The following is a 12,372-nucleotide window of genomic DNA, read 5'->3' as shown; positions in this document are numbered from 1 at the left end:
CCCCCCTTCCTCCTCCTCCTCTTCGCTGGCCTGACCCACTTCTCTATAAACCAACAACCAGAATCTCCTTCTGTCTCACCGTGCCTCTCTCTCCCTCCCACCATCACACACCTCTTCAGCAGAGGGAGATATCTCTATGTTGCCTGTTGGACGACAGAATTTCACGTCTGTGTCCTCTCTGCGTTTGTGGACTGAGGTCTGTGATTGCGTTGCAAACAAACTGAGAAATAAATGGAGATGTTTACAGTCATGCACATTGAAATGAACTGAATCAGCTCTGATTCTCAACTTTAAAAATGGCTGGTTTGACTTTTTTTGCAAACAGTAATTCGATGCAGAAACACGGATGACAAATGCAACTGGGGCTCCAGTTAAAGGTTATTTTAATTAGTGATTATTCTATCAATCGAGAACGTAATCTGCAGGTCAACCCATAATGAAAATACTCAACTAGCTACTTCATGGAGAACATCAGCTGTAGTCAACATAGATCCGATTCACATGGAGACCCACAGTCATGACACGAAGACTTGAAATGTCACTGGAAACTTGTCAAACCACTCCTGCAGCACAGTCTTCCTCCGCCCTGGTGAGCCGTATTCAGTTCATTCAAAAACTGTTGTTGCTAAGTCGCTCAATGTGCAACTTCTGGAGGAAGAGCAAGTGGAAAACACTGATCAGAGGAGTCGTAGTTTGGTCACCTGTTGCAGCTAATGATGATTGTTATTATCCATTAATCTGTTGATTATTTTCTTGATTAATTGATGAGTCATTTTCTTTAATAATATTTTATGTTGGAAAATTGTGAAAAAAAAATCCCAGTTTCCCAGTTTGATTATCGGTCAAAAACTCCAGAGGTTTCTATCAGAGAGGATCATGGGAACCACAAAGTTTTCCCATTTAAGAAGCTGAAACCAGAAAATCTTTGACATATTTTTGACTCGAACTGATTTTAGATTTTTTCTGTCGCCGACGTCCTGATTCTGGACCAAGCTCTGCTTTGAACATGGAGCTGTACAGAGGAGCGGTGTTTAAGTCTGCGGAGTGAGACGGCCACTCCTCAGCACAAAGAGACGAAGAGGTGTAGAGTTCTGTTGTGAGTGACATCTGATATGTGGGTTATTTATTCGGCTGGTGTCCGTGTGGCTATTGCATCTGTATTCTGTGATTTGAGCTCGACAAACCAGCTCCACATGCCCTTTAAGCTGTTGTGTTGCTGTGCTGTCAAACCTCCTCCTCCTCCTCTTCCTCACTGTCCTGCTGTGTCTCTTAAGCTCATAAATGTCTGTCTCTGCTTCACGTACAGAGGAGGTGAGCGACTCTCATCTCATCCCAAACAGAGTCTCTGTTGTCCTGCACTTCCTGTGTTTCATGGCCTCACTCCTTCCATCTCTCTCTCGCCCTCTTTTAGCAGTCCTCCTGTTCTCTGTCAGTCAGGCCTGACCGTCTGCCGGCCTGTTGTGGATCAAGGATGTAGTTGTAGCTTTTGGATGCCTTCTAGTGCCATTTAAAGGACTAAATGAAAAAGAAACCAGAGGTCCCACTGACACAAACACAGAGCTGTGATGGAAAACATTCAGTGAAGTTTTTATTGTTGGCAGAGTATTTTCTTATGATGAGAAAAGTCCCATCTCAGCTAAGTTGTAAAAAAACCATCTGCAGCAGGGTCCTTGTCTCTGAAGACGGTTCTTTATGGCTCTGGCTGTTTGTTTGGGCTCGTTGTCATGATGCAGAGTGACGCCTCCCTGACAGAACTGCGTGATGGATAAGAATCTAAAGTGTGTAAAACGTTTTCGCAGTAACACAACGACACAAATCCACCAGAAAGATCCATTAAAATGATCACAAATAGACCCAAAATGAGCGAGACAGTGAGACACAACATGGTCATAAAAAGACACAAAGCGACCACAAAGACATGTGAAACCACTACACACACACTGAGGCGTCACTTGTAGTTGTTTTGTGTATCAGTTCCTTGCTTCTTTATAAGAGGAGTGGAGGAACTTTTACATCACTTTGCCCAGGGGCTCATTGTCTCATGATCCAGCCATGTCTGTAGGCCTCCAGCAGGTCCCTGAGCTCCAGGATGGCCTGAGCTCCTGGGTGTGTGTGTGTGTGTGTGTGTGTGTGTGTGTGCGTGTGTTTTAAACTGAGGGGACTGAACCCAAGTTCATAATCAGTGACCAGGGCAATGTAAACACCCTCAAAGAACACACACACATAGAGAGCCATGGGAGGGATGATGAGGAGGTCTCATGGACTCTCTACATAAACACAGCACTGTCAGCTGACCGACCGTCTCATAGGCATTTGAGACATGAGACATTTTTTCACGTTTAAAAAAGCCTGAAGTTACTAAAAAGGATGAAAAGCCCTTTTATATGATTTATTCAACAAGTAGACATTTACTTCATGTTCCCCGCGATACTTCTATTTCTCCAAAGTCACGAATAGACAACTTACCTACACACATAAAACAGTCCCAACATCCTGACATCACGAAGAGTTAATATCTATAACAGTGGCTGGTCCTTAGCTGGCATATAATCAGCACAAAGGCAGATATTATGTTTTTAGAAAAGTCAAAATTATTGTTATTATTACCAAGTACCTGCAGAGCTACCTCGTCTGTACCTCGCCTCTTAGTCTTCTTTTCTGTAGATAAGAGGTGAAATAGTGAATGAGTGTTGACGTATGTTCAGAGGTGAAGGTTTGGAGAATCAGGCCCCGGCTCCTGTAACACTGTGAGCTTTGTGTGTGAATGTGGTTGATCATGAGAGTTGTGCAATATGTTTAATAAAACCCTCTCTGTTGACTTGTACGGTCAGCGCCTGCACACCTCCAGCAGGTATACTGTAGCGCTAATACAAGTGTGAGCAGCCAAACCAGCATATTTTCAATGAGCCACACCTAGATACACACACACTCACACTCATAGACACACACTCATAGACACACTGCTGATGTCCTGTAGGATATAAGAGCAGTAATTAGCAATCCAAGGTGAAGTCAGTTTTCTCATTCTCACTCATGTTCCAGCATGCAGGTGGCAGATGCTTCTGCTGTCAGCATACTTGCCACCTACTTGAGAGACACACACACACACACACACACACACACACAAACACACACTCACTTGGTCATCCTCCTGTTGCTTCCACCTGCGCTGCACAGTCTGAACAGCGTGGAGGGGGAAATTAGAGCTCGGCTGCCTGAAGGGGATTAGCTGGCATGTCTGAGAGGTGTGATGTTGTGCTGTTGCGTTGTCGAGTGTCATCGTTCAGCTAATCTTGAACGTCACTCGTCTCCTCAGACACCTGCAGAACACACCCACCCACGCAGACACACACACACACACACACACATTGTATTCAAGGCTCACCCTAGTGTCAGCAAGTAGCACAAGTAGCTGCACGTTGTGTCAGTCTCATGCTGCAGAGTTTCTTCAGACTCACTCCCACGTTGCTCCCTGCTGAGCTCACCAAGGCTACTGTTGTGCCCTGCATTTAATCTAACAGCAGCCTGCTCCCAGTGCAGAGATCAACGGCTGTTATTTTGGGAGACAAGTGGTTATTTACAGCGGGAGAGGACATTGTGAAACACAGGGTGGAGGAAGAATAACCAGGAACTTCTCACAGTCTTGTGAAGCGCAGCCTCGCTGCAGAGTCTCATACTGAAGCAAATCAAGCTGCACTACAGTGATAACTGTAAAAATTAAATTACACAACATAGTTTGGTCTCATCTCCCTTTTATCCACTGTTTACAAACAATAATGGTTTAAACTACAGCTGAAACGAACGATTAATTGATTAGTTGATCGCAGGAAGCAACTGTATTTGTAATCTATTAATCGTCTGTCATTTTTCTAGTAAAAATGTTAAACACTTGCAGGTTGGAGGCGCAGAAATGTGCAGATTTAAAGTTTTTCTTTGTCATAAATCACTGTAAACTGAATGTCTTTGGGTTTTTGGCTGTCGGCGGGACAAAAGAAGACGTCACTCAGACGGGCATTCTTTATTATTTTTTGACATTTGGAGAAAAGTGTGTTTTTTAGCTTGTGGTGAGAAGATGTGCAGAGCTCTAGTTCACTGCAGATAGAGGGTGAGCTGCACTCAGCCGGGACTGGAGCTGTGGCATGGTTTCCTCTCAGGTTGTTGTGTCTGCCCCAGGAAGTAGTCCGGCCTTGAAACAGGGTTTTGCCCCGGGGGGGGGGGGATGGGCATGGAGGAAGTGGATGTACGTAAGTCAGGTCACGGTGAACTGTCGGCAGGGTTCATCAGCAGGTTTGCTGCAGAGCTGCTCAGCTCAAGAAGTCAGTTCATGTTGGAGTAAAACTGAATTTCATGCTGTGTTCTTAAGAGAAAATCAGCATCCATAAAGGATATATTTATATAGTTTGGTTTTATGGCTGCAGCTTCCTTCTCTGCAAGAACCAGTCAGAATATTGTTGGTTACTGTCGAGCATGTCCCCGTTTTGATACACATGGTGTCACACTGTTCCACTGACCAACAGGTGGCAGTAACACATCAGGATACGCTGCATTGTGCCAGCATAGGTGAGGAAGAAGAAGACTGTGAGCTAAATGTAAACAATGTGCTCAAATACCCCAAAAATCAACTTTGCAAATGTCTTATGAGGATGGAAATATTCAATGTAAACATAACTTTTTGTTGCTTAGAAGAAAACTCTACATTGCACCTTTTTCAAAGCTCCATATTTTATCCGCTCGGTGAGCCAATCAGAAGAGAGGAGGCTCTGAGCCTCTCTTCTGATTCGCCGACTGTTGTTTGAATAATCAGGTAAAAATATAGCAGATTTCCAGGAAAACACTCGGAGAAACCAAATCCTGTGAGGTTGGTTGGTGGGTACAGGAGGGCGGGGTTTGGGGCGTGGCTGAGAGCGGTGACTGCTTTGTTGTGACATCACAAAGTTACAGAAGTCCTGACGGCTGGTTTTAAGGCTCAGTTTCTGAATATAGGCTGTGTGCTTTTCTCTGTGGACTGAGGCTTTGATACTTTTCACAGTGTTAATACAGAACCTAGACCTGATCTATAATCAAACTACACATGGACAGAGACCTTTAGACTATATGGGACCTATTTAAGGTGGTTTAAGCACAGGTGGGGTCGTCTTCAGGTCATATCTCATCCCTCCATCTGTCCTGGCATTAAGATGCAGAGACATTAGACAGTTAGGAAATGATTTGTATCTGCGAGTTTTTCTCAGAGATGATTCTGGACAAATGTTTGTGCATCTTCTCTCCGATGAATGAGATCCATTGTGTATGTTCAGGACTCGCTGACACAGATTCCTGCCTCAGTAATGGAGCGGATGTGTCCGACAGGGCATCAGTGTTTGTCGGTCTCACACACACACACACACACACACACACACACACACACACACAGGCCAGTTGTGTGCAGAGGGAAAGCTGGGCAGCGACGTGGCCAACAGCTCTGTGGGCAGCCGATCGCCGGTGAAGACTCGGTGTCGGCTGACGTGGAGCTGCAGTTTGTCTGAGGCTGAAACTGTAGAGCAGGGAAACTGGACCATCACGGGTTTGATGCCCAAAACAGAGAACACATAATCCTATATCATTGTCTTCCAGGGAAACCATAAAAGCCTCCTGACCTTAATTTAACATAAACTATATTTAGATTTACTGTCTGTATTACTATGAACATTTAAAAAATGTGCACATTTTCAGACCAGTTTACTAGTAACAGTTGGAAAACAGTTGTATATCTGCGGCTCTGGCTCGACCCTCTGGGTCCATTTATTAGATGTTCTGGAGCTTTGGATAATATCACATGATCTTCTTCTTCACCAGATGAAGTTTGCTCTTCTTGTCATGGAGGTGCAGATGTTCAAATTTCCATTTTATGTTGTATTAAAAGTTGAGTTTCAAAGTTCATTGTTGACCTTGGAAACAGAAGTTGACAAAAGGGAAGGTGTTGACTCAAACTGACGATTAAAAGCCAAGATTCACCATTTATCTGTGTAATTTACAGCTAAATACCTGCAAAGGAAAATACTCCTCCTCCTTATGTGAAGTGTTACCGTGGATTGATACAAAACCGTATGATTGTCAGACAGTTACAGGACTGATTTCCTAGCTTAAAAAAGCTAATGTGGTGACAGTTTTTACCTGAAATTAGCTGTATGTATTAAATGGTGTTCTCTCTCTACAGTCTTTCCTGTAGCCGCCATCATTCCGTGCTGTAAGGCCGACCCCAAAATGTCTTCCAATGGAGACCTCAGCGACCTGGGGAGCTCTGACAGCTTCTGGGAGGTACAGTATCGGTTTGAAACACAAATTGTTAACAGTCACATCAAACAGAGAAAATAAATGAAGTTTGCCGGTAGTCAAAGCCTGGGCTTGTCAAGTTTAAGAGGCACTGATATGATCAAGAATCTTGGAGGGGTTTATGTGTGAACCTAAAAGAAAGTCTCTCATAAAAGGCAACTTGCTGCCTGCATGCTGGAACCAAGCTACTAAAAGTAAATGTTCAAATGCAAGTTTATAGTGTAGAAAAATTACATGCACTGGCCTGGAAATACTTGGTCACATATTTACAATCCAGAGACACACAATCAGTTACTTAACGAACAACAAACAGCAGTTACTGCAATAACACCCTAAGCTATAGAGAATCTGACAGAGAGCAGCTCACCGAGTCGCTCTGCAGTCAAATACTGAACTGTGTTGGTCTGCAGTGTTTACATAGACACACAGACACGTAATGAGTCCCTGCTGACAGACTGTTGGCTTCACAGCCCTCCACCTGGAAAAACTACACACCCTCAACTCCTCACTGTCAGTCCTGTCTGTCACTCAGTCGTCTCTACACCATCACCGATCCACTAAACGTTCACCAACATGCACTGAAACAACAGAGCAACTGCTATAACAGTCGAAATCTCTGTGTGTGTGTGTGTGTGTGTGTGTGTGTGTGTGTGTGTGTGTGTGTGTGTGTGTGTGTGCGCCTGCGTGCATGTGCGTGCAGCCAGGGAACTACAAGAGGACGGTGAAGCGGATAGATGACGGCCACCGGCTGTGTAACGAGCTGGTCAGCTGCTTCCAGGAGAGGGCCAAGATAGAGAAGAGCTACGCCCTGCAGCTGAGCGACTGGGCCAAGAGGTGGAGGGGCGTCGTGGAGAAAGGTCAGTGGGGGAAAAAAAAAAAAACGCCAGCATTTATTTCTAATGTTAGCTACTTCACCATTTATCACTACTTCACTTTGCGATTACAATTTCAACCATCGATTCATTACTTTCATCTGTCAACTGCTTCTTAAACAAACAAGGAAACACAAAGTGCTTTACAGATGGAAAACAATAAATTTGTTTTGAGGAAACGCAGAAAACTGGAAGAGAATAGAAGGACGTAACAGTGAAACAGCCCAAAATGTATAAATAAAGAGACAGTTAAATAAATAAAATTCAATTAAAAGACAGACTAAAAAGGTAGTTTTTCTATTACTTCAGGTATTTCACCATTTATTGATTACATTTAAATATTTCACCATTTATCCATTAGTCTGAATCACTGCTACAGAGAAACAGGGGCAGTTGGTCTCTGTCTCTTTCGTTCCATGGTGAGAATATCGCTCCCTGTCCATCTTCTTCCTCAGGGCCTCAGTACGGCACGCTGGAGAAGGCGTGGCACGCCTTCATGCAGGCGGCCGATCGGCTCAGCGAGCTGCATCTGGAGCTGCGGGAGCGTCTGGCGAGCGAGGACAGCGAGAAGGTGCGCAACTGGCAGAAGGACGCCTTCCACAAGCAGATGATCGGCGGCTTCAGGGAGACCAAAGACGCAGACGACGGCTTCCGCAAAGCCCAGAAACCCTGGGTCCGCAAACTGAAGGAGGTGAGCGCCACCTGGGCGGTTTTCTGATGGTCTGTCGTGTGGTGGCTACAGACTAGTGCACACAGGAAGGAGGATTAATGGAAAAGATGAATGAACAGAGCATGAATAAAATAAAGTCAGTATTTCATTTTGCATGAGAGACAGAGGTTTTTTTTTTTTTTTGTCGTAGCAGGAAATAAGAGGTGTAACTAATAACACGAATAATGGCTGCATACCGTTATTTCCAGGCCTCTGGGGTCATGTGATGACTTACTGGGACTCAGCCATCGTGAATGTTACCAGTTATCTGAAAATATCTGCAGTGGGAAACGTCTATTTTTAGTTCTCCAGGACCAAATGTTTAAAACAGGAAACTGAAAAAAGCTAAAACATTTATTTGGGTTCGGGTTATTTTTTTATTTTTGATCAGACAAAAAAAAAAAAGAGAAACTGATGTTTTCTGACATTTTATAGAAGAAACGACTTTTGACTGGAGCCATTTAGCCAAAGTTAATCATATTTGATGTGACAATACATGAACAGAGTCTGAGTGAATCAGATGTGAGGAAACAGTACAACATTTTAAGAGGATAATAAGGTGGTTTAAGAAATAGGAGCTGTATTGATTACAAATCCATAAGTGTTTTATTTTCTGTGTGTGTGTGTGTGTGTGTGTGTGTGTGTGTGTGTGTGTGTGTGTCAAGGTGGAGTCGAGTAAGAAGAGCTACCATCAGGCCAGGAAGGAGGAGTGGACAGCATCTACCAGGGAAACGCACGCCAAGGCCGACCCGTCCAAGTCTCAGGAGGAAGTCCGCAAATACACGACCCGGGTGGAGCGCTGCAACCAGGAGGCCGAGAAAGTACAAAGCTTACACACACACACACACACACACACACACACACACACACACACACACACACAGTCCCATGCGGAGCTCCTCTTGTAGCAGTCTGGGTGTGTCAGTGAGTCCAGAAAAACATACCTGTGTGTGTGTTTTTGACTGTGAAACATGACCAGGCTTGTCCCCTCTGCTCTCCGCTCTGCACAAACCCAACGGCAGAGAAAAGGCTCCAGGTCCTGAAGAGGGAAGTGATCGACCGAAAACAGGGAAATCCTGAGACAAACTCAGGATCGGTCAGTGAACAGAGCTGTGTCAGTCGGCCACGGACTCTTCACAGGGAAATGAAATCCAGTGTCACAACTCATTTGTTTGGGAGGAAAGACCTGAAAAGGCTCTTCACACACACACACACACACACACACACACACACACACACACACACACACACACCTCTTCTCAATCACCAACCTGTTGATCTTTAGTATAAAATAATCCTGGTTAATACTGACGGTTTAATTCCTGTGGTTCAAGCCTGTGATGTCACTCCACAGTGTTTACACCACAGGTCTTCACTAGTCCAAAACACACCTGTGGAAAACCGACCTGAACCCTACCTGCATAAATTAAATTCCTGAATGATTAGACCCGATACAAAACGCAAGTAATTTGAACAATTAATGAGCAACTGCAGTGGAAAAGAAAAGCAATGTAATATGTTCTGGGAAGAAAGTTTTAGAAACTAAAATAATTTGTTTTTTTTATGCTTCAAAGACAAATTCAAAGTGTGTGTGTGTGTGTGTGTGTGTGTGTGTGTGTGTGTGTGTGTGTGTGTGGCAGGCGAAGGAGCGCTACGAAAAGGCCCTGGAGGAGCTGAACCGCTGTAACCCGCGTTATATGGAGGACATGGAGCAGGTGTTCGACCTCACCCAGGAGGCAGAGCGCAAGAGGCTGCGCTTCTTTAAAGACGTCCTGCTGGACATCCACACACACCTCGACCTGTCCGCCAGACAAGGGTAAGACACACACACACACACACACACCCTGAGGGAATAGAGGCTGATTAGATGATTGATGATCCATGACTCAGAGCGAAGGCATGCAGAAGTGTAACGGTGTGTGAACATGTGTGTATATACACAGGAGTTAATAGAAAACTCATGCTGTTGTCCATTAACTATTGACCTCGCATTCTGTTTAAACAAACCACCGTTACCGTGGTAACACTGATTGGTGAAGTCCAATAAGATCTTTGTCCAAATATTGGGACGAATTCACCTGATGAGATTTTACGTGTTTGTCTTTTGGTTCTTTCCACTTTGGAGTGAACTGGTTTTTCTGCTTTTTAAAATCAAAGCCGTGTGCAGCTTCTCGGTCCAGACCAGATAATTAAAGACCACCTGCCCCCCTACGGACCCCTCTCTCCGTCCAAACCCAAATACCAGACTCTCAGTCTGAGCTCTCACAGACTTTAGTTTATGGACTCTCTCATTACCTGAGGTGAATTACCAGGCATGAGCGCGTTCATAAGAAGTGCTTCCTGAAACTTTTAGGCTTCTGTCTCCTTCAAGTGAAGCCTCACATTTCTCCAAGTCTCTTCATATAATTCTCACATTTGTTCACTGAAGCAATTTTTGTTGCCGTCATTGTTCCTCACGTCCGCCGCTGGCTCCTCGTCAACGTGGTTCCAATGGAGGGGATGGGGAATAAAATCCACAGTCTGTCTGGTGTATAAATATATCTGAGCTTCAACTGAAGCTGAAGAGTTACACAGTGTGAGTGAGGATTAATCAAACTTATGATCTTCTTAGTAACAAATTTCCTCTATTTCTTTTTCCTACACTGGTGACAAGAAGCACAAACGCTGCCCGGGAAAAGACAGAGAGGAAATTTGATGCTAAAAAAGATCGACTTGATTTAACTAATTCAGGCCGCTGAAGCCTCAGATTAGCTACAGCTGAGTTTTTACACTGAACAATGACTGTGAACGACTTTGTTCCCTCGTCACCTACTTTGAAATCGTGTTAAGAAATCGTTTCTACAGCCAGTTAGAATAATATCTGATTTAATGTACATATGGACGAAGCAGTGTCACAGGTTGCATGTGTTTTTCAATAGATGACTTTTTCTCCTCTAAATTTGTGGACATTCATGGACATATTAGAGGATTTTATGTGTCAGAACATTTACTATGAATGTAAATAAACTCCTTAACTGTATGTGTGAAACACTGGGAGTAAAAGTTCCTTTTTGACCAAAATAAATGGACCAAAAAAAGTCTTAACCACCAGATTTCTTTTCACTGTGATCTCGTGATCTTTTTCAGTGGAGTAAACAACAAGTTTACTCTTAGAAATGTGTTTGTAGTTGGACAAACTTTGACAACCTCAGGTCTGTTCCCTGTTGAATCCAGTCCACAGGGTTTTATAGCAGCTCCTGGACGCTCCTGCTATAGATGGATAGATGCAAGTTTCGATATTATCAGCAAAGAGCTGATAATGCCAACTAAGAAATATGCAACATACAATAGTCTTATCTGGAATTCCACCTTTTTAAATGGATTTTAAAGGCCCAGCCTGCAGAACACACAGAGTGTAACCAGGAACCTGCTGCAGTAAATATAACACAGGAAATGAAGTGTCATTGTGTCATGTCTGGAGCAGGATATGACAAACAACACAATTTTGTTTTGTTTTTTTCATCTGGTCTTCTACCTGTGTTTTAAAGCTGCACAACAACAATAAACAAAAAAAGAACAGAATTAAATAAAATAAATAATACAGTAACAGCAGCTTTATCTTTGATTCTAAGTCATGTTTGTGTGCAAGTCCAATATTCACTCTATTATCTCTGTTTTTGGTCTCCACCAACTCCTGTGGGAAATATCTGGCTCTTTATCTGCTAAATGCTAATCAGTAATAATGATGTGAGCTGTGCGGTCCAGTAGTCTGACACTACTTTCCCATTCAAGTGAATGAATAACGATGTTTGTCTGTAGAAAGAAGGATTAGAAAGATCATCGTGACAAATGTGTAATAACAGAATTTAAAGGAGGAAGAGGAGGAGGAGGAGGAGGAGGAGGGTGTAGCAGATGTGATGATTGGCAGTCTCTGTGTCCAACAGGTTCAGAGACCTGCACCAGGACCTGGGTCAGACCATCCGAGCAGCCAATGACACTGATGATCTCAGATGGTGGAGGAACACCCACGGACCGGGCATGAGCATGAACTGGCCACAGTTTGAGGTGTGGACAGACGGACACACACACACACACACACACACACACACACACACACACAGACACACACACACACACACACACACACACACAGAGGTTTATTTAGTTGTTAGTGGATACAGATTTCCCCTGAAGACGGGGCCAGTGAGGACAAACAAATATTTACAGATATGAAAAAGCGAACAGACTCTGGGAGGCAGACGAACAGACGCGTGTGTCTTTATCGAGGTGAAAGCTGTTGTGTGTTTTATTGGTTCTTAATGTTAAATGTCTCATCTGCCTGTGACATAAACAAACATGAAATTGTTTCTTTTAGTTTTTTTTCTCTCAAGCTTCTGTTTCCTTTTTTCATGACACCGGAAATGAAGCAAATTCAAACAGTTCTTTCTTAATCCATATAAAAACGAAGCAGTATAATTAAGAATTTATTTGCATTTGAAC

General features: G+C 43.6%; 1 protein-coding gene and 1 long non-coding RNA gene across 4 annotated transcripts in view; one reads left to right on the top strand and one right to left on the bottom strand.

The window, feature by feature from the left end:
• pacsin3 (protein kinase C and casein kinase substrate in neurons 3) overlaps positions 1 to 12,372 on the top strand; it is a 32,798-nt gene that overhangs the window by 10,929 nt on the left and 9,497 nt on the right. For all 3 annotated transcript variants that reach the window (XM_023405846.2, XM_023405847.2, XM_023405845.2), the window contains 6 exons: positions 6,197 to 6,297; positions 7,013 to 7,169; positions 7,640 to 7,875; positions 8,559 to 8,714; positions 9,534 to 9,709; positions 11,817 to 11,937. In XM_023405846.2, coding sequence (XP_023261614.1) covers positions 6,244 to 6,297; positions 7,013 to 7,169; positions 7,640 to 7,875; positions 8,559 to 8,714; positions 9,534 to 9,709; positions 11,817 to 11,937 — 900 coding nt within the window. In that variant the 5' untranslated portion in view covers positions 6,197 to 6,243. The remainder of the gene's footprint in view (positions 1 to 6,196; positions 6,298 to 7,012; positions 7,170 to 7,639; positions 7,876 to 8,558; positions 8,715 to 9,533; positions 9,710 to 11,816; positions 11,938 to 12,372) is intronic.
• On the bottom strand, positions 7,474 to 8,722 carry LOC111654720 (uncharacterized). The gene is made up of 3 exons (XR_002760753.2): positions 8,583 to 8,722; positions 8,091 to 8,171; positions 7,474 to 7,927 (listed from the first exon to the last, which is right to left on the bottom strand). It is a non-coding gene; the product is annotated as an uncharacterized LOC111654720 (long non-coding RNA).

The sequence above is a fragment of the Seriola lalandi genome, unplaced genomic scaffold (assembly GCF_002814215.2).
Source record: "Seriola lalandi dorsalis isolate HSWRI2012SDOR001 ecotype SW California unplaced genomic scaffold, Sedor1 jcf7180002054286, whole genome shotgun sequence".
In the NCBI taxonomy this organism is placed as follows: Eukaryota; Metazoa; Chordata; class Actinopteri; order Carangiformes; family Carangidae; genus Seriola; species Seriola lalandi.
This window is presented reverse-complemented; position numbering and strand designations above follow the sequence as displayed.